We start from the raw sequence: 26,033 nt of genomic DNA, 5'->3' as shown, positions 1-26,033 counted from the left end.
AGTTCCGTTTTAGACGAGTGAGTGGGTGAGATTTCAGGCATGCTTGTGGGAATCCTTGTGCGCTTGGAGCTTGCATTCAAGTCCTTGGAAACCAACATTCGATACAGACCGGTGGCCGCAGGAGGGGATGGAAGTGATCAGTTCTTGCTGAGCCGATGGCTGAAGGAGAGAGAACCAGAGGCTGAAGGAGAGAGAACGTGGATGGAGGCAGTCGAAGGAAACCGATGAGCTGGCGGTGGAGAATGAGTTGGGTTTTGACAGAGGAGGGAGAGGAGTAGTCTCTGATGCGGGGGAGCAGCAGGGAGAGGCTCATGAGATGGGAAAATGCAAGAGAGTTAGCACTTCCGTGCTTGTTCACCAGCCCGAGAGAACCCTAGGTCATCAGGGAACGTCCAGGAACATCCTTGTTAAATCTCAACTACAGGTACAGCTGAGATTTGGAGAGAAGGGGCATGATCGAAGTGGTTTCTTAGGAAATTTGCCTTCTTCAGTAACCTGCAACCCAGATTCAAGATCTCTACCTGATTTCCTCTTTTTCCTTTCTTCCACCGTTAACTCCATTCATTTAGTTTCATTAAACAAATGAAAACATTTTTTTTCTATCACAATTTGATGCTATTTAACATCAAACTGGTTGATGGTTCTGAAACCATCTTCCACATTAAGATTTCTTCTTTACATACATCTACCTTTATCCCAGGTCAACACATGCTCCAAGGCTCAGATGTTTAAAGCATCATTGCAAACAAACTTGAAAGTAAAGGGTATTATGTACTAACTTGCCTTGGGATGATGTGAAGCTCATTGCCAGACAAATGGATTCAGGGGCCACCACTGTTCCACACCCCCTGTCCCCACTGGCCTGTTGCCCATTCAAATCAGAGAGAATCTCTCCAGGGTCACTTTCAAAACACTTTGGAATGCGCACCACAGTCCCTAACATTTCCTATACTGAATGTACAAAAATCCTGTTTCTATGGATTTGTAAAAAGGTAAGAGTTTTTCAGTGTTTCCAAGGATTTCTTTCATGTAAACACATCCCTAAGTTGAAATCCGACTGCTCAGCATACAAAATAATGATAAAACATAAACTCTGCCTGATATAGTTAGAATTTTGTCTTGTTTTTGCGCATGCAAGCAATGCTTTCTCTTCATGTGATTTGTTAAATGTTTCTTTGATTTAAAAATGTCTAGCATAATTATGCTAGTTAGAATGTATTCTTACCCATGGGAGGGAAAAAAGGAAGATTTCCCCACCCTACCCATGCAGCCAGATCACAGGCATGATTAATCTCCCAAACCCGAGGAGCTAAAAGTCAGCAAGCAGGTTCCTCTACTTCTGGAAGGTTTAGCTAAATTGGTTGCCGCGCTATGTAAACGTATTCTGTTGGAAATTGCCTTTATTCCCTCTCTCGCTTCTTGATCCGATGCGTAACCACCGTATTGAGATCCTGACCTAGTGTCTGAGGGGGTCTTAAACCTACACAGTGAGTCACTTGAAAAATTAGAATATTTAATGAGTCTAAACCTAATCTTAAAAAATATATATCATTTATATTTGGGTCACTGTATTTAACATTAAAAATGTTTTAATGTTTATTTATTTTTGAGAGAGAGAAACAGAGCATGAGCAGGGAAGGAGCAGAGAGAGAAAGGGAGACACAGAGCCAGAAGCAGGCTCCAGGCTCCGAGCTCTCTGCACAGAGCCCAACGCGGGGCTCTAACTCAAGAGCCGTGAGATCATGACCTGAGCCGAAGTCAGACATTTAACCAACTGAACCACCCAGACGCCCCATGCTGTATTTAACATTTAAAAACTACATGAAATAAAAGAAATACCTGTTTTAAATTTGACTTAGAGATGACTCTTGCAGGGAAATTAATTTCATTAATTAATTAAATGATATAAATGCCACTCAGGGGTTGTGGTAAAACAATTTCCATGTCATCAAATTCTCAAAATCTAAAACCTTTCGATCCGATTTCATACAAAGTGAAAAGTCATAGCTCATCACTGGAAAAACAAGATGGCATAGAGCTGTGCTTATAAAAAGGATCTCGAGTCCGGATCCAACGGTGACTATGAATGCACTGGTTTACATGCCTGTTTCGTCGATCTCTATCGGATCTACGTATTTGCCTGAAATCAGACTGCTTGTTGAGGAAGACAGCTGCAATCCAAGAAAACCAAATATGAGGAAACTTGCTTTAAAAGATGTGATTTTACTGCTCCTCTATAGCTCAGACTAACACTCCAACGTAACCTGCGGTATCTAATCCCACTGGGAGGGTGCCTATTAGGCAATTCATCAATATTTGCTGAAATTCATTAATGCTGCCCAGAACCTCCTTCTGCCTTCTCCCTGTGTGGATGCTGCTGCCTCGCGCTTTGCCCTTGATGAAGGACTAGCTCACCAGCCAGCCCCACCCCATCTGCTCCCTAGCCACCATTCCTGGCTGCCCTGTGCCGGACACCCATGCTCTCCTGCGGCCACCCTGCCTCTCCCAGCCGCTTTCTGCAGGCACCTCGCACTATGTCCTCACCTCCCAGGCCTGAGCCCTGGCCACCCTTCCAAGTCCACGGGGAACGGCCCCTTCCAACCGCTCCGAGTTCGCCGCTTTCTGGACGCCTGCTGGCCTTCGCATCCAGGGCCGGACACTCGACCCTTGAGAGTCTCTCTGGTTTCCTAAGTGTTTACTCCCTCTCTCCAATTGGATTGTCAGCACTTGGGGGACAGAGAAAGTCCTCATGCTCCTGAGGGCTCTAAGCCCACGGTTTGTAGTGAAATACAGACACACAGATACTCACACGCACACCAGACAAAACACAAATATGCACACATACACACTTGCACACACTCGTATGCATACACACATGTACTCACACACAGACATAGCACAAATACACATACACGCTTGCACATACACTCACATACACACTTGTGCTCACACATGATGCACACACAGACATAATACAAATACTCATATATGTACACTTGCACACAAGTATCTCTTGACTGCCTGAAAGTCTGCAAAACCTCCCTGCAAAATCACCGTTGTGTTGCTCTTATAATTGTAAAGAGTTTGGCTTCTTTTAAAAATCCAAGATGTTGGCTAACATGTTCTGTCTTCGACTCAGCAGACCCTCTGTCATTAGCAGAGACTAGCCAACTATAGCCTCACCCCTGCCCAGGTTGCATCCCCATGAAATGATTCCAAAACGATTTGTGCCTTAAGGAAAGAAGTCTGCCTTCTTGTCATTGGTGGACCCCCTTCACATGCAGCTCTCAATTGGAAACACCTTTATTCTGGAACATTCCATTAAAGTGGAAGCTCCACGAGGGCAGGGACCTTGTTTTAAAAACTCATTTCTGGGGGCACCTAGGGGGCTCAGTCAGTTAGGGGTTCGACTCTGGCTCAGGTCACGATCTCACGGTTTGTGTGTTGGAGCCCCCCATCGGGCTCCGTGCTGACAGCTCAGAGCCTGGAGCCTGCTTCGGATTCTGTGTCTCCCTCTCTCTCCACCCCTCCTCTGCTCACACTCTGTCTCTCTCTCTCTCTCTCTCTCAAAAATAAATAAAAATTTAAAAAAAAAAATTTTTAATAAAATAAAACAAAAAATCATTTCTGCTCCCTGTCAGAGCAGCTCTTACTCAGTAGATTTTGCTGGGTGAAGGTGTGAAGATTGGTGTCCCTGTGTGGCGGCTGGTGGACCTGGGGCACCACATGCGTACGTGGTGTTTCCGACCCCCGAGGAGGAGTACGCGGCCAAGGGCGGCTGCGCATGAGCTCACTGCAAACATCCCTGTCTCGACTCCTGTTAGGACACCTCCTACCTTCATCACCATGGCCGTCCGACTGTATTCCGCTTCCCTAAGAGGTGGGTGGGTGCGGGCTTCCCTCCTGTCCTTCTCAAGTTTTCCTTAGTGCGTTCTTTTCTTCTCCTCTTCAGGCTCCCAAGAAACATTTGCAAAATGGGATTATCCGTGGCTACCAGATAGGTTACCGCGAGTACAGCACCGGGGGCAACTTCCAATTCAACATTATCAGTATCGACACCACTGGGGACAGTGAGATTTACACCCTGGACAACCTCAATAAGTTCACCCAGTACGGCCTGGTAGTGCAGGCCTGCAACCGGGCCGGGACGGGACCTTCTTCTCAGGAAATCATCACCACCACCCTCGAGGATGGTAGGTTCTGGAGGCGGCCGCTCGGGCCTTTCCTTCCTCAAGCGTCTGCTCTGGTCTGGTGGCCACTCTGGCCCCCGACAGCCTGGCTCCTGCTGGCTCTGCCGTGACAAAGGTGCCAGGCCCGGGCCGGGGACTGGGGGTTCCAGGGAAACTTGCCTTAATTCACTCACCGGCTGCAGGGACTGGGTCTCACCCTTGACTGCAGAGCCCAAATCTGTTCCTCTCCAGCATCTCAATCATTCCAAGCAGGAGAATTGGGCTTTTCCCGAGTGCATCCAAGGCTCTCCCTAGGACCGACTAGGATGTAGAAATCTGATTTTCTAAGAATTTCTTCCAAATCAATGTTAAAGGGGATTTTTCTTTATTTCTTTTCTTATTTTTCTTCTTCTTATTATATTATTATTATTATTATCATTATTATTATTATTATTATTATTATTATTTTGGATTGCTTTCTATTTTCAACCACTCTGCACCAGAGAAAGGAATGAGCAGGGTCCTGGAGCAAATCTCACGGTGACCGAGCACCCCCTGGTGACCATGAGGAGTTACTTCACCCTTCTCCCATGCCTTCCAGTCGTGCTTGAAAAGCAATAGAGAACGGTGTCCAGAGGCCCAAGGTTAGGGGCAGAGATAAGGCATGGGGTTCATTGTCACACTAAGTGTAGATTTTTAAGGCGACAACTTCGCACGCTGGGGACTTGCATCCATGACTTCCGACCATTTTTACAGGGAGAGAAGTCTTACAAAACCAGGAACCCTAAAACTGGGATTTTTCTTTCCGACTCCATGGTCTTTTGCAATCATGGTTACGTATGCCTTTTGGTTTTCACTTCAGTGCTCATGGTGCATCGATGTGTGTGTTTCTGTTGATACTTTGTCCCTTCTCCCAGCCAGGCCATTTAAGCTTTGCATAAACTCAATGTGAAGAAAACAAGACCTCAGACATCCTTCCAGCCTCTGTCTTAATCCATTCTCCCTCTATCCTCTGACAAAATATTATATTTTTGAAAGGGGAGGCTGGCCTGGGAGGAGGGGGACAGTGAATAAGCTCTATGACTACATGTCTGCACTGTAGCACTTGCCAATAGCTAGGCTTCCAATTTACATGCCAGATGCATCTAAATACAGAGGGTCACTTACAAGAGTGATGGGGAAATAAATCGGACAAGCTATGGTGTTTTACTCATGCAGTAATATCAGAAGCGTTCCCCATTCCCCAGTCCCAGTCCAGCCTCCTTCAAAGTGAAGCAATTAACTCAGAAAGGGAGACTATGGAAGTATGTTAGGACATAGACTCATATTATTTTACATAAACTCATATTATTTTACATTTTACGGAGTTATAATATTTGCATAGGGTAGTGGTACTCAGGGTTTTTTTTTCCTTAATTTTGTGGATTGAGTGCGATTTTTTTCTTTTCCTTGCACGTTGCAATGTTAAACTAATGTTGCTTATTCGGTATTGCTTTGCCAGTTAAACCTCCCACGGTTGTTACAGATTCTAATTGTTTAATTTCAGTGCCCAGTTACCCCCCTGAAAATGTCCAAGCCATAGCAACATCACCAGAAAGCATATCAATATCCTGGTCCACACTTTCCAAGGAAGCCTTGAATGGAATTCTCCAGGGGTTCAGAGTCATTTACTGGGCCAACCTGATGGACGGAGGTAAGAGGGCTAAAAGAGCTGTTGAGTTTGCCCCCAAAGGATGTGTACTGGGATTAGCAGGCCCTCCTCCTAATGTGGGATACAGGCTACGGAGGGCACATCTTTATCAGTGGACACAGTCTGCTTTCCCCCCGTCGTCCTGTTCTTGCCTCTCCTCTTATGCTGTCACAGGTGTGCACAGCTGTTTAAAACATCATGTATCCTCAAAAAGTGATGTGAGGTTAACGGAGTGGGTGGCATTTGGGAACTCTAGGCACGGATGCATTTTCCTAGATGTGTATCTATGCCAAGCCCCCGCCTCCACATGCAGCACCAAGATGTTGATTTGTATCTAGAAAGTTCTACGTGACGTGTATCCTAAAAGGCTGACCTCTTCCAAATTCCCAATAGAACTCAGCAGGGAAACTTCTTAAGTGCCTGTAGCTGACCCAGGAGAGGGCTCGGGAGGAATGCCAGAATATTCCTCACGAGGAGCCATTTAATCCCAAACCTCCTTCTGTCTTTTTCCCCTTCCCCTTCCCCACCTCCCATTTCTCTTCTGTCGTTCTTCTTGTTTCTCTGTGTTTGTTTTTATTTTTCTTCCAAGTTACAGGACAAAATCCTTCTGTTGGTTTGGGCAAGACTCTGAATGAGAGCCTGCTCAGATAGAGGCGAGGTTGGGCCCAGAACTTTCTTGGGGAGAGTACCTCTCGGTGTGCCTGCTTTCAGAGGGTGGGTGTTGCTGAACCAGACTGAGCGCCTCTCCGTGAGCGGGATAGACACACACCCGTACCACAGCCCTCACGGGGAAGCTACTAAGGCCTGCATCCCAAGACCGTGTGGCCCACGCTCCCACCCTCCCCTTCAGTCCAGTCTCAGCCTCCTCCTGCACCTCCCGTCCCAGGGCAGGGGGGTGCCTCTCCCCTTGTGTGGGGCTTCTTTGAACCCCTCTGACTGCATGTGGCCTCCTGGTGCGTGCTTGCCTCTGAGTTTGGGCAAACACAGCCAGAGCCCCCAGATATATCTCGAGTCTGCTCTGCCAAGCAGGTGGCTGTCCCCACCCAGGTAAACAGAGCACACAGGGCCTCAGAGGCCGCAGGGGGCTCTAATACTGATGCCACAGTGCAGGAAGGAAGACACGTTAATAAATAAGCTAAGTAAATAGCAGTTTGGGGAGCCTTAGTTATTTATGTCTTCATCAGACCTGCTTCTCAGGGCTCAGTAAGGATTCACCTGCTCCATCCGAGGCAGGCACACTGAGTATCTACTCTGTGCTGGCCTAGTGCTAGACCAGTGAGCCCAGAAGAATCTAGTGAACATAGAACCACAAGCCCGGTAATGCACAGCCATCCTCCACAGAGGGACAGAACTACGTAAATGATTCTTTGACAACTTCCCCCTCTTGTCCCCCAAAGAGCTCTTTTAAAATCCCATAGAGGTAAAGTGTAGAGCAAAAATATTTGTAAAAAGTATCTATTTTGTTGACAGTGTCATACTATATCATCGTATATTCTTGTTCTGGTTTCTCGTCCTCCTCTTGAATGACGTGAAGCCAGAAGCCCTGAGTGCACTCCCCTAAAGGCAACGTGACACCGAAATGATTTTGTTGTTCTTCCTGTTGGAAATATTTTCCAGAACCTGGTGGTGACGACTCATCCGTATTTTCACACATCGCTCCTATTCGCTAATATTGCCTATTAACACCTTAGCTCTACGAAGGGTAATGTGGTGAAGACGGTTCTTTTGACTTGACGCTTCTAAGCGTTAAATACTTGAATATTCAAAAACATGAAAGGCTTTAAGTAAAGACTGCTTAGAAATGCATACGGTTCCTAAAGATACGTTGGCTCACGGTATTCAGATCAAAGCGATGTGCTTAATGCCTAATGTAGGAGTTCTACACTTAATCTCCGAAAGATGAGAAAGAAACCCTTAGAGACGTAAACCTGCTACGAACACTCACTCCTTACCTGCTGCTTATAAGAAGTGACATTTATGAATTAGCAGGTGATTCCACGGGATCACTGATACTTCTGCAAAAACTTCTCAGGCTGCGGCCCGAGGCTCCCACGGATGTGAGACATCGTGACTGTGTAAAGGACTGGACCCACTCACCCACACCCCCACAGCCACATTCGCACGCACCCCCACACACTCACGCACACAGACTTACATGCAGCCTCACACACATCTACACACTCATAGGCACATACACTCGCAGACTGGGAGACCCAGGTTGTCACTACCACTGTGATTAGCAATTGCCCCGAATACTTTCAAATATGTACATCAGAAAAGCATTTGTTATTGTTAACGTGATCAGATAAAGCTGGTTAATATATCTGATAGGACAGGCGAGCCACACACCACGTTGGTGAAATTTCCGAGTGTCTTATCATCTGAAAGCTCAGTACTTTGCAAGACCTCACAAAGCCGTTCATCTGAGATTGCTAGAAAACTTGTGCACGCCGAAGTCCCGTTTCCGTCTGAATCCAAACCGCTTGTCGTCTCTTCCGTCTTTCCCCAAGACAGCACAGTGGATTCTGAAGCGAGGTGGCATTTAGGTGCCATCCGGCTGTTAGCGTCGATGGTGGGCCAGTTCACGGCACTTCAGAAACGTTATTCCCACCCCCGTTTTTTGTCTTAAAACCCTTTGAGAACGAGGGAGGGTGTCGATACATAAAACAGTTTGTTTTCCAACAGAAAGTGAAAAAAATGTTAGAGTAGAAATGATACCTCTAAATTCATTTCATGTATTTATTTCATGTTATTTTAGTCATGATTTCACCTGAGCGTTATGCTTCAGTTCCTGTTTGTTTTTTAATAACCTTACTGAGGCTGTAAAAGGTAGATGATAGAAATCCTCCTTAAGCCATAAAAAAAAAGTACAAGGGCTCAAAAGAATGGCAAATGAAGCATGCCGTTTTGATTGGGCTTTTTGTCATAATTGTCCTCTTTAGTTTCTGCAGATCCACTAAAGATCAAGTGTCTGCCAATCAGGACCATGCCCTTCCCCTTCAGTCATCGAGAGTGAGGTGCACGTGTGGCACATATTAGGAAGTTCTGGGGGGTGATCTTGAACTGGGGTTCTGACCGCAGTCACATTCCTGGTTCATGAATAAATCAGTTCCTCAAAGCAGTATGAACCCCAATACAAGTAGACATCCAAGTGTTCATTCTGATCTGTCTCCTGCTTCTTGAGCGATGGAATTCTTCTAACTATTGCTTGAAAAAGATGGGGGCAACCCCCTCCACCTTGTCCCTCTTAGCCGCCCTCTTCCCCATCACTGTCTCTCATCCAGGAGCCGCACTGATGAATCAGCACCTCTGTCTCTCGCAGCAAATGACTGCAGCCTGCTTTCTCCACCAGGGAGAGACTCCCGGGTCCTTCTTAAAGATAACAATTGCAAAAAACAAAAGCAAAAACCCAGAGACCCCAGAGGTTAAATAATTTAGACAAGGTCTCATAACTGGCTGCTGGCACGCAGCCCTGTGAAACCCCATTTTCCTGGTGTGTGTGTGTGTGTGTGTGTGTGTGTGTGTGTGTGAGAGAGAGAGAGAGAGAGAGAGAGAGAGAGAGAGAGAGAGAGATCTTTGGCACAGCATAGAAATTCCTAAATCTGAAAAGATCTTGATGACATCTATACTTAATGTTTTTCCCATTAGCATTTGAAGTGTTTATCCTCATCCTACTGACCCCTATTAGATATGTTTAGGAAAATGAACGTTGCAAGTGCATAGGACAGTATGAAGAGCCATGGTGGTCGCCAGGCAGAACCTTCCTTCGGGGGGAGACTTCCTCACCCTTCTGGCCTGACAGTTGTCCACTCTCTGAATGTGCGGCGACCCCACACACGAGCAAGTATCTTTTTACCTTTGTAAGCCATCTCTTGAGGCTTCCAAATGGTGGCCCCAAGAAGTCTGCATACACTGCTGACCTCCCCAGAAGACACCCGGCCAAAGACCCCTCCTGGGGACCCCCCTCCTTGCCCACTTTCTCCCCCCAGGAAAGCGTCCTGCCGGAGAGCTGGCCCACAGTCTGCTCAAGGCGGTGACGGGCCTCTGGCTCGTGTCCAGGTCTGCAGCTGGGTCTGTGACCCAACATCCCTCACATCCCCCACAGCCCTCCCCCCATGCAAAGGCCCCAGCACGTGCGTGACAAGCCTTGGCCACCCCATGACTGTTTTAGATTCAGCTTTTCTCCTATGTCCAGCTCAACCTTGATCCTTTGAGTGACAAACACCAAAGAGACAAGAAGACACTCTGTGGTCTTCATAATCACAGAATACGTGGCTGTTAATTACTAGGTGGCCTTCTGTGCGACCTCGAGAGTGAGGTGAGAAGGACAGGAGGGCGGGAAGAGAAAGCCACGCTGGTGGAGAGCTCAATAATCTGACCGACATGATGTTTTTCACTGAGTGACCACCGCAGAGCACGGAAACCGTGGTCTGTGGACCTGAGGCCGTGCACCGTGACCCCGCGGCCCATGCTCTCGGCCGCTCTGCTAGGCTCCGTGACCTTAGGCAAGGTACCTCCCTGCTGTGGTTTCCTCGCCTGTAACATGCAGGCCAATAACAGGATTGGTGTGCTGGCTAAATGAGTTAGCATCTGAAGCCACAACAGCGCTGGCCCGTAAGTGGGTCCTACTGCTTGTCGACTGTAAGCACAGGTGCACAGGTGGCCTTGGCTACGGCCAGCCACCCAACGAACAGTCCCTCCTGGACCTGTGCTCTGCCAGTCCTCTTAGTAACTGGGGGGCCCAGGCTCGCAGGCAGTGCCCATCCTCCACAGCTGGCTGTGCCCGGGGGTGAGTGGTCCTCAAGCCTCTCTCTCCTGCACCAGCTGCTCCGTAGGTGGCTCATTTCAGAACCTAGAACACCCGTGGAGGTACTTAACACATCATTGTAAGTTTTCTCAAATTGCCCTGTCTGATACACCTAAGAAGGGAGAGCAAAACGTTCTCTCTCTGAGTATTATTAGCTGATCCCACCCCAGAAAATGAAGCATTTTTAGCTGACGCCAAGTTTCTGACACATCAACGTGTCACTTTGGCAAAGAAGCTCGGGGGGTGGGGGGCAGCGGCGGGGGTTCACTCCAGGGAAGAGGAGCCGTTTCCTGAGCCACCTCATCTCAGCTCAGACACCTGAGAAGTTAGGTACTTAAAAATGCATGTACGTTAAAGTACGATTTGTTTGTTTGTTAAATAAAAGACAAAACTCGACTTGCAGAAGTTTTTTTTTAATGTATTTTTTAACTTTACTTATTTTGAGAGAGAGAGGGAGAGAGAGAATTCTCAAGCAGGGCCTACACTGTCAGCACGGAGCCTGATGTGGGGATTCAATCTCAGAAACCGTGAGATCAGGACCTGAGCCTAAACCAAGAGTCAGATGCTTAACAGATTGAGCACCCAGGTGCCCCTGACTTGCAGAAGTTTTTTGATGAGCAGTTAGAAATGCACCTGCAGGGGGCGCCTGGGTGGCTGGGTCCGTTTAGCATCCAACTCTTGGTTTCCGCTCAGGTCATGATCTTGCGGTTTCATGGGTTCGAGACCCACATCAGGCTCTGCGCTGGCAGCACAAAGCCTGCTTGGGAATCTCTCTCTCTGTCCCTCTTTCTCTGCCCCTCCCCAACTCGTGCTGTGTCTGTCTCTCTCAAAATAAGTGAATAAACTTAGCAGAGTGAGCCCTGTACAGCCCCAAGCTCCCCAGGTTGAGTGTGGGGGGCACGCTTGATTGGCTGCTGGCCCCGGCCGTCGGGTTGGGTGGTAACACTTGGAGTGACCTGCTCCATTTCCCAGACTGATGTTCTGCCGTGTTCCGTGGCAGTTGCACATGAATGAGTGTCGGTGCCGTGTGCAGGCTGTGCACGGTCCCTCTGAGCCATCTCAGGATGTGGCAGCTAGAGGGCGAGCCCCAGGCTGGCCAGTGAGCACGGCACGCCCACAGCCAGTCACCGGATCCTGTTCTGTTGTCCTCCAGAGCTGGGCGAGATTAAAAACGTCACCACGACGCAGCCTTCCCTAGAGCTGGACGGGCTGGAGAAATATACCAACTACAGCATCCAGGTGCTGGCCTTCACCCGTGCGGGGGACGGCGTCAGAAGTGAGCAGATCTTCACTCGGACCAAAGAGGATGGTAAGAGATGGGGCAGGTGTGGATGGGACTCCAGGGGACACATAGGGCCCCACAGAGTGACAGCATCCCGGGCAGAAGCCAGTGTTGGGAGGGCTGGGTCCTGCAGACCAGTGTTCCTCTATCAGCCTGGCCTTGACTTTGCTGTGGACAAACCTTTTGCTGCCCTGCCAGAATATTCCAGCTCAATTCAGACCATTGACTCCCTGTGTCGCCTTTGTTCGTTGTATCCTTTGTTCCTCTCCCCTATAGTTTTTCTTCTTTTTAAAATTTTTCGGCCAAGTATTATTTAAACAAAAATGCCTTTATCCCAGAGCTGTAAAACAGGTCGTACCTGTTTTGTGTCCCATCAGAATAATTTTAGTGATGCTTTGGGCTATGAGTGTAGGCTCTGATTATTTCCATCCTTCCACTTGAAAATTATGTAATGGCCTAAGTCATATTATTCTGCGCCAGCTTTAGAATCACTTCAGAATAAATCCTTAATTTGAGATCTTCATATTAATCGTTTTGACTTCTTAGAAGAACTGATAATGATTTAGTAAAATTTTAAATCATGGCTCACTTCAGTTCAGACCATTAATTCTTGCTGTTCCACACCATCTGGACTTGGTTGTGTGACTCTTTCCCCAACCTACCAAAACTCTTTGGCAAGTGGTTTTTTCCTAAGTTTTTAAAAGTTTATTTATTTATTTTGAGAGAGAGAGAGCGCGTGTGGGAGGGTCAGGGAGAGAGGGAGATAGAATCCCAAGCGGGGTCCGCACTGCCAGCGTAGAGCCCGAGGCAGGGGCTCGAACTTGGCAAACCATGAGATCATGACCTGAGCCAAGATCAAAAAGCCAGAAGCTTAACCGATTGAGCCACCCAGGCGCCCCTTTGTATTATTTTAAGGGAAACCTGAGGGGCCATATCTGAGCCTGTCTGAAGAACAGCTCTGAGCCTGTCTGAAGTTGGGATAAATGTTACAGCAACAGTAAGAAAAGCAAGTCTCCACCTGGAGAAAGAAAAGAGCAAAATGGATGTCCAATGATACCCATGTGGGACTCTCCAGATGAGAGCGAAGAATTGTACCAGAGGTAGGGGCAGGATAAGGCACCGGTGCACCTACATTCCGTGCAGGTTTGGGCTCGCCAAACTGTTTTGTCTTCTTGCCAGGACTCTGCTCCCAGGAAGCCGGGCAGGGTGCAGGGGGGAGGTGTTACCCACATAGAACATGCAACATCAAACACACTGCGGTTCCATCCACATCCGTCCTGTGGAAGCCCCAGGCTCAGAGGCCTGGATGGACTCTTCCTTCAGCCTTTTCTGTCCCCTACCAAAGCTTCTCTGACACCCGCAGCATATGGTACCTCTCACCTTACTCTCTGCCCTCCCCTCCGCAAACCCAGCCCTTCTTCCCCCCCAACTGGTCCCATCCATCTATGCTCACACATTATTTTCACTGTCTCTGTCGCCCTTCTTGCTTTATTGGGGGCACACACAAATTCATCCTCATTAGCTGTAGCTTTTCTAGAATACACAGGCAGTTCTTTCCAGGAATGTGCAGGTGTCAGCCAATTCTGCCCAAGGAAATGGATTATTTAGGGCAATCTGAGGTCAGAATGAAATGCCATTAGAAAGTCACACATTAATGGAGAGATCTACAAAGCTATGTCCTAAGTGAAGGGGGTCATAATTTAATTTTTAGAAATGCGGTAGACAAAGAGCTGTGTCTAGAAGCTGGCTGTGTCACTTGCTGCCCAAGGGACTTCGGGCACCTTACCTCACCTTCTCTGAACTGATGTACAAAATTGACATCATAATCAGACTGCACAGAGTTAAGATATAAAAAGTCAAGTGATGTCTGCAAACACCCAGCCTGACACATAGTGGGATGGTTCTGACACTAGATGTTTGATTATTTGATCTTCACTCCTTCGGAGTGGGGGCAGAACACTCTTTTGCCCTGCTAAGCAATAACACAAATGTCACTGGAATTATTATTTAAAGAGCAAATTGATCGGCAACACAAATTTTGACACCTGCATTTTTTAGACAAAGGTACAGAAATCCGTTAAGAAGGGAAGGCTCGCCACGGCTTTTTGACCGGTAATTTGGATCAATTTGTAATTAATTCTCCACTTTTAGAAATCATAGGGTTCTCTCTCAACACTTGACCCCGACGCATAAGGTCTAATTTGTCATTCAGCCATTCTGTGCTTTTGTACCCAATGCTGATGGTATATGGAGGTGCCATTGACTGTAGAGGGCCCTGCCCTCCCCCAGGAAGGAAGTGAAGGACCCACTGGTCCAGGTGTACCTCACAGACAGAGATGCAAGCCCCGAATGTCAGTATTTACTCGGGATGAATCGCCAGCATTTTCAAAACAAAGCCGAGCAGAGATTCGGTAGAAATCAAGAAAAACTGGTATAATAAGCTTATCTCCCGGATTCACATGAAACATTCACTAATTTAAAATGGTGAAGAACTGAGCTAGTCACCGTGGTTAACTCAAGACCCAACATAAATAGGCACTCGAGCAATTGATAGAACTGAATGCAAGTTGGTGTCCCATTGAAAGAAGCAACAAGGCTAATTACCATAGAAGGACTGCTTAATCAGACTGAGAATACACAACCTGTTTAAACTTGTGCTACAAAATCTTACAGTTTTGAAGTTTGGATTAACCTGCCAGGTTCAATTAAATTATGTAAGATTGTGGATAAGATTCCAGTAAAATAATAATTGCCAACATTCATTAAGTTCTTCCTCAGTAAGGCACTAATCTAGGCACAGAGTAAAGTTTCAGTGTTTGTTGATAGTCTCACAAGGAAAGAAATATTTACGCATTGAAAGCAAGCATTAAATTTGGTTCTCTCTGCCCAATTTCTTTCTTTTTTTTTTAAGAGCTGTAGTATTTTTTGAGAGAGAGAGAGAGAAAGAGAGAGTGTGTGTGTGCGTGCACAAGCAGAGGAGGGACAGAGGAGGAAGGAGAGAGAATCCCAAGCAGATTCCACGCTTAGCACAGAGCCCTACACAGGGCTCAATCCCATGACCACAAGAGCATGACCTGCACCAAAGTCAAGTCAGACACTCAACCAACTGAGCTACCCAGGCACCCTGGCCCAATACCTTTCTTTTTTTTCTTTTAAATTTTTTTTATTTATTATTTTTGAGAGAGAGAAAGCACGTGAGCAGGGAAGGGGCGGGGGGGGGGGGTGGTACAGAGGATCCGAAGTGGGCTCTGTGCTGATAGCAGAGAGCCCGATGCAGGGCTCAAACTCACAAACCGTGAGACCATGACCCGGCCAAAGCCAAACGCTTAACTGACTGAGCCACCCAGGTGCACCCCCCACCCATACATTTCTTAAATGAGGTCCCTAAACCCCCCGTGTCAGGAGGCCTAGAGTTTAAGTTGTGTCATTTGGTCACTGATCATCTTTTTTTTTTTTTTGATGTTTATTTATTTTTGAGAGAGAGAGAGAGACACTGAGTGTGAACAGGGGAGGGGCAGAGAGAGAGGGAGACACAGAATCTGAAGCAGGCTCCAGGCTCTGAGCTGTCAGCACAGAGCCCAACGTGGGGCTCGAACTCACGAACTGCGAGATCATGACCTGAGCTAAAGTCGGATGCTTAACCGACTAAGCCACCCAGATGCCCCTTGGTCACTGATCATCTTAAGGAGGAAAAATGTATCACTTGCTAATAAAACATACATAAATAGGATAAAATAATAACTAAAAATAGATTAAATAAATAAATCGAATCAAAAATTAGAACATTTTTTATTTATTTATTTTTTTAACATTTATTTACTATTGAGAGACAGAGAGAGACAGAGCATGAGCATGATGGGGGAGCAGGCAGAGAGAGGAGGAGACGCAGAATCCGAAACAGGCTCTGGGCTCTGAGCTGTTAGCACAGAGCCCAACACGGGGCTCAAACCCACAAACCGCGAGATCATGACCTGAGCTGAAGTTGGACGCCTAACCCACTGAGCCACCCAGGCGCCCCTAAAAAATTAGAACATTTTTTAAAAGTTTACTTCTGCCAGGGATAATTTGCAATTGAAATGTTTGCTCAGAGAACAAGTTTCCAGTTTCTTCAGTAGTTGCTCGGCCTGCATAAGGACTCTTGGGCCAGTAGACATATTCTTAAATCTGTGGACATATTCTTGGGTCCACAAACATATTCTTGGGCCCACAGACACCACCTCCCGGGGTCCGTGAAAATTGCTCAGACTTCAGATTCTCTTTCCGGGACTGCTCAATCGATCAGAACTTGGACCTTCATTATTCCGCAGGAACACAAAAGATGATTTGCTGATCTGGCTTTGTGTTTTTGAACACAGGACAACCAATTCTGAATTCTAAAGGGTTTGTGAAAGCCTAATGCCATTTTATTTGCTGAGACTATAATCTGAGCAAAGCCGTGGGGAAAGAGAACACAAACAAAACACAATCTATTAATTTTCCAATTGTTATTTTTATTCTGCAGGCATCAGGTAGTTTCCACCCTGATCCTTTTCTGCAAAAGTAAACACTGTGTGTGTGTTTAAGTTCAAATATTTACTGAGTACATTACTAATGCACATTACTCTGTAAATCATTTTCTATGCGAAGGAGGCCGGCGGGAGGTGCAATATGTGATCTTTGCTCTCCCGCCTCTTGACTAGCAATCTCTTTGAGGGGGGCCATCTGAAAACAGAGCCAAGAGTGAGTGAAGAATAAACAGACATCAGGCTGTCTCTGAGTCCTCAGGGCCCCCCCATCTTGAGCCCTACGTTCTCTTGGAGGCATAGATCATACATGCTCAGGTGATCATGTGACCACCCCTCAGCGCATCTTAAAAGCGATGGACTTTGAGGGCGTGTGTCTGGTCTGTTTGCTGATGCACCAGAGGCGCCGGGCCCCAGTAGACAGGTATTGAGCGCACAGCAGTGCTGGGCTCTGTGCAGTAGCAGGGACAGCAACAGCACAACAGGCCAGGGCGTCCCAGAAGGCCTCCCACCGTGAGGATGTCAGAGCTCCCTCCAATGGCGTGCTTCTCATGCAGGTTCCTGTGACCTCACTGGGCTCCTGGGTGGGCCCCTAAGATGCCCAGTGGGGGGCTCCACACTGCACGCTCTGCTTCAGGAAGAGCCACTCCTGTGCTGTGTATTGGTTCCCCCACACGACGCCACCGTAGTTAAAAGATTTTGTCTACTTTGAAGAATGTTTAGGAAATATCGCTCTTGTAGGAGCAAAGGCCAGACATATTGGCGTCTTGTGGAAATGGGAATGGAAGAGTGACGTGTGCCTCGCACACCCGTGATGACAGCCACAGTTGTGGGTGGTTCCATCCAGCATCAGGCCGTCTGCACATGGCTCAGGGGGGCCTCTGTGGGGTGTTGGGCTCAGGTGTGTCTGGCTACCGTGGTGGATCACATACGCAGCAGGCTATCTCTCACACACACACACACACACACACACACACACACACACACCTGCCGAAACCTGATCAGCAAAACCAGAGAAGTGATCGTGACATTAACTGAAGTATCTGTGTGTGTACCTATACTTCAAACCAAGGCAATCATCTTTCAAAGCACTGACTTTGAGGCTTTACATTAAGATACATCATTAAAAGGCCCTAACTGAGTGGATTCATTTTCTGTGGTGTATAATGCATCACCTGAAACCTAATACTTAAAATGGCACAAATTTGTTGTCTCACCATTTCCTTGGGTTAGGGGTCTAGGTACCGGTCAGCTGGGTCCCTGGCTCAGGGCCTCATAGGCTGAAATCGAGCTGTTGGCTGGGGCTGCGAACTCATCTGAGGTCAGGTCCCCACTGCCCAAACTCACTGGTTGTCAGCGTCTGGTTCCTTGTGGGCATGGGCCTGGGACCATCTCCACAGCTCCCAGAGGCTACCTACTGTTCCCTGTCTTATGGCCCCTCCACAGCAAGACAGTTTGCTTCCTCAAGACCAATGAGAGAGCATCTCTACTGCTTTAAGTCTCTCTGACTTCTTCCATCTCTGACATCTAGACCCTCTTGTAAGGGGCTTCTCTGATTAGGTCAGGCCCACCTGGAATGCTCTCCTCTTGGTTAACTTAAAGTCAGCTGGTTAGGATATTAATTATATATGCAAAATCCCTTCACCTTTGTTACGTGACATAACCTGGTCATGGGAGTAATCCAACCATCATAGCGACAGGTACTACCCACATTCAAGGGAAAGAAACTATACAGATATTTATATCAAAGGATAAAAATCTTGGACACCATCTTAGAATTCTTCCTACCACCCAATCGCTAGTGGAATCACTTTTCTATTCACTTAGAATATCTGCATTGAGGGTTAGTATGTTCCAGATACTGGCCCAGGCACTAGAGATACAGCAGAGAACAGGGTGGGCGTGGCAGGGCTTGCAGGCTGGTGGAAGAGACTTAAGTGGATTCTGACATGTTCCATGAAGGAGAAGGGTCTTAAGAGAAAACACGAGAGCCCTGGCTTTATCTAGGCTCGTGGTCAGAAAAGGTTTTCTCAAGGAAGTAATGTTTAGTAGAACCTGATAGAGGAGTAAGAGTTGCCAAGATAAAAAGAAAAGAGAGAGTGGGAAAAGATTTCAGACAGAAAGAACCCAAGATCCTAGATCATCATGTGTCAACGTCCTGGGATGGGCTAAGAATGCCACTTCCAGTGTTGCAGAACAACACTAAACCATAGGGACAGCTCAACTACTGAGCACGTCCACATGGAGGTCTAAGAAGCTCTCCAACCTTACACATCCTCTGGGAGGGATAAGAGAGAATTCTAGGTTCTGGCTTTTGCAACCAAGAAGATAGCTGTGCCATTTCTTGCAATGGGGTACAGGAGGAAGGGAGGTTTGGAAGGGAAGATGGTGATCCTGGTTTGGGACATGGTGTATCTAAGATACCTATGAATCAGATTGGAGATGTCAGTGGCAAGTGGGTATGTGAGCTCTAAGAGCTTCCGCAATACAGAAAGGAGGTGTAGGCAGATTGGAATAATATAGAAGAAATGGTTCTCCGGACCTGTGTTCTTTACTTCAACCAATTAAATCTGAAGTCAGAAATTCACTCAACAGTGTCTAGGAATTCGTGAAAACTGCCTAAGCTTGCCTGTATTACACACACACACACACACACACACACAGAAAGCAGATTACCAAAATGTGTTCTGATGACTAAGAATGTTTTAGGAAAATATGTCCCAGACAGACCATCCTACACCATCTCCGTTTTCTGCAACTCTCAACATCTGGTGTTTATAGTTCAACACTGGGTCACAAAGTAAAACCCAGGATCCTTTAGTGATGCACAACATAAGGAAATGATGATTGCCATTACGAATGATAGCTAGAACTTATTTGGTGCCTGCTGAATGCAAAACTCCATCTAAATTCTTTAGATGAATTATCTTTTGTAATCCTAGCAATAAAACTGTAAATAGGTACAATTATTGGTCTAGCTTCATAGAGGAGGAGACTAAGGCTTGTTGGAGAAGTTAATGAATTTGCCCAGGACATGGACCTGGTGCTGGAGCTGAACAAAAGCCCTCGGTGGGGCTACAGGGCTCACACCTTGAACCATTGTGGGATAATCCAAACCAGAACTACAATTTACATTCTAACTCTTAAGATAGTGGCTCAGCGATGCAGAAAACTTTTCCAGAATGTCTTGTTCCTCAAAGTTTCTATGTAGCTATTCCTCTGTGGTATAAAATTCTAATAACCCTAGAAAAAAAGATTGCACGAGATAGATCATGCATCAAGTGTATGAGGAGTCAGATAGGGATTTACATGGTAAATGCCCTTTGATATAATCGAGACAAGTCAATGGAAATAATCAAATAGAGGAAGGAGTGTAAAGTGGCCAACAGACATACCTTAAACATTCTATTTTAACTCAAAGCAGACAATACAGATTGATTATCTAATCATTCTTTAATTAAATAATATGGTCTAATTTCTATTAAGTTTTGGATGAAGAGATTAGAAGTCTATGTCATTGTTTCCATAAACTGTTTTCATCATGGATCATCTGCCATTTCCAGTTTAAGTTCTCTGAGAGTAGAGTAAGGCATGATGCCATTTGCCAACAACTTATGCTTGATTTTTTTTAATCTGTTTGTCTTGATATTTGCTACGTGTGTCATCTTTCTCAAGGGTCTTGGCCCAAACCTAGCCGAACCTTCTTCTTTTAACTTACCTTTAAGAAAGCTTTTCCAAAGAAGTCCCATTAATTGTCATGGAAACAGCTTTATTTGGCACTCCTATTTCATTGGTTTGGATAATGAATTAAATTACATTACCACGACAGGTGTAATTGTCACAAACAAGGTAGAAACAAATATGACTGACTTCTGTCGAGCAGCCACTCAAGTGGTTGTTGCCCAAGCCCTTGGGCTTCTAGAAAGAAGCTGGCCAGAGGGAATGTTGGGTATGGTGAATGCCAGCCAGGTGGTTGCTTTAGAGAAGGAATGGAGAATCTGGGGCATCCGTTAGGATGAAAATGTCAAACAAGTGTCCACTCTACACTTGGTGTTCAGGAGGAGACCTTGTGGGTCTCAACCAGGTTGTGGATTTGGGGGTGTCTTGGCTGTTCCCCTCACCAATAGGAAACCTAAGCACAAGTGCCCTCCATACTCAGCACAACAGTGCCTTGTTCCCAAAGACTTAGTAATCCTAGTGTCATCACTTACTTGTGTCCTCTTTTCTAGACCCTCTGCCACCAACAGGATGTGTCAAAACCTGATCCCAAGATTTTATATTTTCAAGTGGTGGTGATGTCACACCCACATTAGCTCTCATGGTGATTGCTGGTTTTGTTCTTTTGACCTTGAAGAGTCAAGATGACAATCATGAGACACATAGTCAACTCCACAAATAGTTAGTGAGCAGTTATGTTGTTACTGGAGCAGGAAGAGACTCAAAGATTCCTCCAGGGGCTCACAAGGGATGTATATCGGTTGGAATTTCAAGACCTCCATCAAGGTGGGAACCACCCTCCAGGTGGACAGTTAGACCAACGAGGAACAAAGCAAGATCCTTAAGGCTTATCCCATAGCAATTTTAATGCTCTTTTCTCTTCTCCCCATGTCTTGTCCACCTCACTCCATCCTCACTCTTCTACCTGGAAAACAGAAAGATGGGGGGAAGGAATACGTGCATTTGATCCCATTGACAAATTATGCTTAATATTGTTAGCACCATTTCCTTCTTTCCTAGATGGCTTACAGAGGGGTATTTCTTGTCTATACAAATGTGAATCTTTGACACAAAAATCCATCCTCGTACAAAAGTGTTTCTGTACCTCCCCTGAGCCAAAAGAGATGTCATTACAAAGTGTTTTGGGCAAGGAAGAGTGGTCCCTAAAGACCAAGATACTTTGCCCTCATTCGTCTCTAACTCAGGAGGCAAGATGTACGTCCCCAGCCTGTTCAAAGCCAAACACTATAGCAGCACAAGAAACTAAATTCTCCAGCTGTTCAGAGGCAGGAACTCACAAGGGACTGAAATGGGTAAAGAAGGCTCCCAGGAAGTCAGGGACTTGAACTGAATGTATTAGTTCTGTTGAAGCAACAATTATTCATGGCACTTGTTAAAGAGCAGCAGCAGGCACACTTCTCAGGGGGACTGCTGTGACGTGAATATGTGGGGTCGACCTCAGTGGGAGTTTGTGGCAGGGGAGAGAGGCCGGGCTCGACTTCACGTACAAGTGGGAATTTACAGCCAAGGAGTGGAGGGGAAGGATGGGGCTGTGGGTGGAGAATTACTGATAGGAGACCTTGGGGGTAAGGGTATTCTGACTAGTGTGATCAAACAGGACTCTGGTTGAAGGCACGCAAGGATGATCGGATAGTACCTGGGTGTGAAAGAGAATGAAGTCTTTGATCATGTATCAAGTGATCCGATATTGAGGGGATTCTGGCTGAACTGACCGAGCAGCGTTCTTGCTAAAATTAGGCCGTTAGAGGACATGCCCTTAGACAGGGTTCGTGTGGAGCACGGGTCACTCATCAAAGAGAGGCTCTGTCAGCCCCTAGGGCTGCTGGCGTAGGGCCCCGCAGAGGGAGGCCTTCAACACCACAAATGGGTTGTCCCATGTTTTTGGAGGCCAAGAAATCCAAAATCAAGGTGTGGGACAGGTAGGCTCCCTCTGAGGGCTATGAGGGAGAGTCTGTTCCAGGCTTCTGCCCTTGGCTTTTAGGGGGCTGTTCGCCCCTTGTGTCCTCACATGGTCTTCTCTCTGTATATGTCTTTGTGCCCACAATTCCCTTTTTTCATAAGGACACCAGTCACATGAGATTAGCGCCACCCTAGTGACCACCGTTTCGCTTGGTCATCCCTGTGGAGACCCCTTCTCCAAGTCAGGTCACATTCTGAGCTTCTGGGGGCTGGGGCTTCACCACGTGGATTCTGAGGGGACACGGTTGAGCCCATAGCACTGACCCCTGAGGAGCTGGCCAGAGAGAGGGGCCAGGCCTAGCCGGAGCGGGGGTTGTGTTGGGCAGCGTGGGCCAGAGCGCCTGGTCGGAAGCCCCATCGCTGTGACTAAATGCCCGGCTCTTCCAGTTCCAGGTCCTCCTGCGGGAGTGAAGGCAGCGGCGGCCTCAGCCTCCATGGTCTTTGTGTCCTGGCTTCCCCCTCTCAAGCTGAACGGCATCATCCGAAAGTACACTGTATTCTGCTCCCACCCCTATCCCACAGTAAGTTGGTAAATAACCAAGTGCCTTTCAAGCACCTTCCAGAAAACGAGCTGCGAGTGCTCCTTTGGGACACGTTCATTCCTTTGTTTCCCACCTACTTGGGTCTTTCCAGTGGTTTTATTCCCCGCCCCCCACCCCCTGCTGTTGTCTCTACCACAAAGCAACATCCTCATTTACACCTCACTTGAAAATACACATCTGAATCATTATAAGGGACACAGTCATCTAGAAGTATTGTTTAGTTGGTGACTTCCCACAACACCGCCAGCCGGCTTCTCAAAATCAAAACCCAGAGGTCTGAATTGTGCCTTAATTGGTAGTCAGTGGACAACGCTTACTGATTTTGCTCTTGGACGCGTCATTCTGTGCCTGCCAGGCCCTCCCTGCCTCCCCCCCTTCCCTCTGACCGCCCTCCTGTGCCCCCAACTCCCACCCCATCTTCCTGCCAGGTCCCGTCCCCCACTAAGAGAAGCAGGCAAGCCACTGTCGGGCCAGAAACGAGGGCCTGTGCTGAGGATCTGTGACCCCGACGATCGCATAGCCCACCTCATTCACTGAGACAGAGTTAAAAGAGTTAGTGTAATTAATACTTCAACGTGCTATATTTATTATCATTAATATTATTACTACCGGGTCATAATTATAGAGCTAAACTGTTTCTTAGACCAGCTACAAAAGCATGTCGAAAAGGGAAATTTTAGAGGAAAGAAAGCCAGAGTAGGACCACAAAATTCATGCTATCTTCACAGGAATATTTACGGCATTTTCTGGGGTTGGCACCACGTGACCTGTCTTTCTGTCCTCCTGCTGGGGTATAGAAGGAGACCTGTATCGTCAGTCAGTGTTTGTGGAGTGAATACACAGATTAATTTTGGTTTTTATTGCGATAAAATACCGTAACGCAGAATTTGCCATCCGAATCACTTCTAAGTGTCCAGGTCAGTGGCATTAGGTATATTCACATGGTTGTGAAGCATCTCCATGATACGCCTCTAGAACGTCTCTGTCTCCCCAAACTGAAGCTCTGTCCCCTTGAAACACTGACTCCCCATTCCCAACTCCTTCCGGCCCTGTCACCTGTCATTCCGCTTTCTGCCTGTGTGACTTTGGCTACTCTAGGGACCCCATGTAAGTGGAATCGTACAGTATTTGTCTTTTTGTGACTCGCGTGTTGCACCTGTATGATGTACTCAACGGTCATCTTGTAGCAGCTATCAGAATGACCTTCTTTTTATTTAATGTTTTATTTATATTTGAGAGAGAGACAGAGCGCTAGTGGGGAAGGGGCAGAGAGAGACAGAGACAAAATCTGAAGCAGGCTCCGGACTCTGAGCTGGCCGCACAGAGCCCGAGGTGGGGCTCGAACTCACGAACCGTGAACTCATGACCTGAGCTGAAATCGGACACTTAACTGACTGAGCCACCCAGGCGCCCCAGAATGTCCTTTTTTAAGGCTGAATAATATCCTCGAGCTGATTTATTCATTAATTCTGTAATTCACGTGCTGCATTTTCCTAAGTCTAGCATCTGCAGGGGACCCCACACGCCCCAGACGGTGAGCATGGTTGACAGCAGAGAGACGGGGAGAGCGTGTGTTCAGCTCACATCAACAGCAGCACCTCCAGAGCTGGAGTAAAGATTTAAATGTAAATGGTCAGAGTTGCGCTCCAGAACGTTCTTGTGGGTTCCTTCTTTGGTTTCAAATATGCTGTTAATTCTCCCCTGCTGAATTCTGTCAGTCAAAGTGCAGAGGCGCAGAGCCGTGTGGTGCTGAGGCGAAACGCCAGGAAATCATGTTCTGGGACTCCTGAACTCAGGGCTCACGGAGGACCCCTGGGCAGGCCCTGATTCTGTCTTCAGCCCCAACATATAATCGTGCGCCAAAGAGAGACAAAATCTTGCAAAAATAACGAATACCTATGTTCCACTGGAATTTGAAATGCTTCTTTATTTTTGTTCACTCATTCCTTCATCTGTTTGCTGTAGGACTCACATTTGCTGTTCTGATTCCACCAAGCTAGGAAAAGAGTTCAGGGTACCCAGAACACCCTCAATCTGCTCTTTATCTCTAAACTAAAACCCCAGCCTGGCTTACTTGACATTAGTCCTGATGGACCGATGCTTGGATGAGATAGCCCCACAGGTGGCCGCTTTGGGCCATGTTAGTCTTTGTTTCCCCAGCCTGTGGATTTCACACAGTACAATAGGAAGAGTTACAAATCCTAAAAACATGAGCCAACTGTCTATAAGAAAGAGTAGAAAAGATTTGCCCAAGGATTCCCACCGTCTCTCATTGCAAGCCACAATAGGATTCAACCACCCAGTACCTTCCCAACAAGACCCTTCCGAAAACAACAATCGTAAGATCGAACTAACCAGAAAAGATGGGAATTAACAGCCAAATTTCTCACCTCCTTCATGTCTGACTGCCACTCACCGGGTGTCTCTGTGCTGCCTTTGACTCTGTTATAAAGCACCGTAGATCTAGAAATATGATCGTTACAGAGCACTGTGGTCTTCTGGGTAGCGTCATGTAAGTTTGGCAAAGAGGGTCCAGAATCCCAAGCTGTGTGCAGTAAAGTGGAGGGAACAGAATCAGGCTGAGTCCATCTCTAGAGACAAATGGCTGCTTATCCACGTCAAACATCATTTAAGACCCCAGGGTCTAGTTTTTTCTTTAATAGACTTTATTTTTAAAGCACTTTTAGGGTGACAGAAAAACCAAGTGGGAGGTACAGACATTTTCCCCTAGGAGACCTATTTTTAAAATAAAATAATACCATTATAAGTGAAGACCAGAGAGAACTAATACATTTCTCTGAGGAAGGAAACATTGGAAAATCTCACCATTGCTTTGTGGAGCTTTCTTTCACATGGAATTAGTAAGAGAGTACAAATTGCTGGAAAGAAGGGTATTTGTTCCATCTTGGGTTTCTGGAATTTGACTCTAAGTTAGAAGAAGGGATGGGATGACGTTTTGTGAGGCTTTCACATTTCCGCCCATGTGTCAGAATGAACACCAGAGGGCAGTGCTAGCTGCGTATGATATTCTTGCTCGGCTGAGTATTTCTTTTCTTTGAAATGATTTCACAGTGGAATGTAGAACATGGCAGGATAAATGAGGACACAGCACAGCCTGTAATTTAATCTTCTTTAGAGGAGTCCCTCAGCTGACTTGCTCGCTGATGTAAATTTCCTCATAAGACCCCCAGTGAATGGACCTTGTTACAAGACCCACGCTCTTCTCTCTAATGGGTAAAGCCCATTGTCTAAGAATAGATGCTGGTTTCACTGCGTTCTCTTGGGTTAGCCTAGTAAAAGGTGTTGGGATTTAAAACTTTGTGTGGCCAGATAAGAAAGTGTAA

General features: G+C 46.7%; 1 protein-coding gene across 1 annotated transcript in view; it reads left to right on the top strand.

Annotated features, from left to right (window-relative positions):
- Positions 1 to 26,033, top strand: part of DSCAM (DS cell adhesion molecule) — a 759,677-nt gene that overhangs the window by 657,422 nt on the left and 76,222 nt on the right. The window contains exons 17-20 of the mRNA XM_086676008.1: positions 3,953 to 4,193; positions 5,716 to 5,862; positions 11,820 to 11,975; positions 22,535 to 22,668. Of these exons, the coding sequence (XP_086532134.1) occupies positions 3,953 to 4,193; positions 5,716 to 5,862; positions 11,820 to 11,975; positions 22,535 to 22,668 (678 nt within the window). The remainder of the gene's footprint in view (positions 1 to 3,952; positions 4,194 to 5,715; positions 5,863 to 11,819; positions 11,976 to 22,534; positions 22,669 to 26,033) is intronic.

Source organism: Puma concolor, chromosome C2, assembly GCF_028749965.1.
Source record: "Puma concolor isolate L17-30 chromosome C2, mPumCon1.1.hap2, whole genome shotgun sequence".
Lineage (NCBI taxonomy): Eukaryota > Metazoa > Chordata > Mammalia > Carnivora > Felidae > Puma > Puma concolor.
This window is presented reverse-complemented; position numbering and strand designations above follow the sequence as displayed.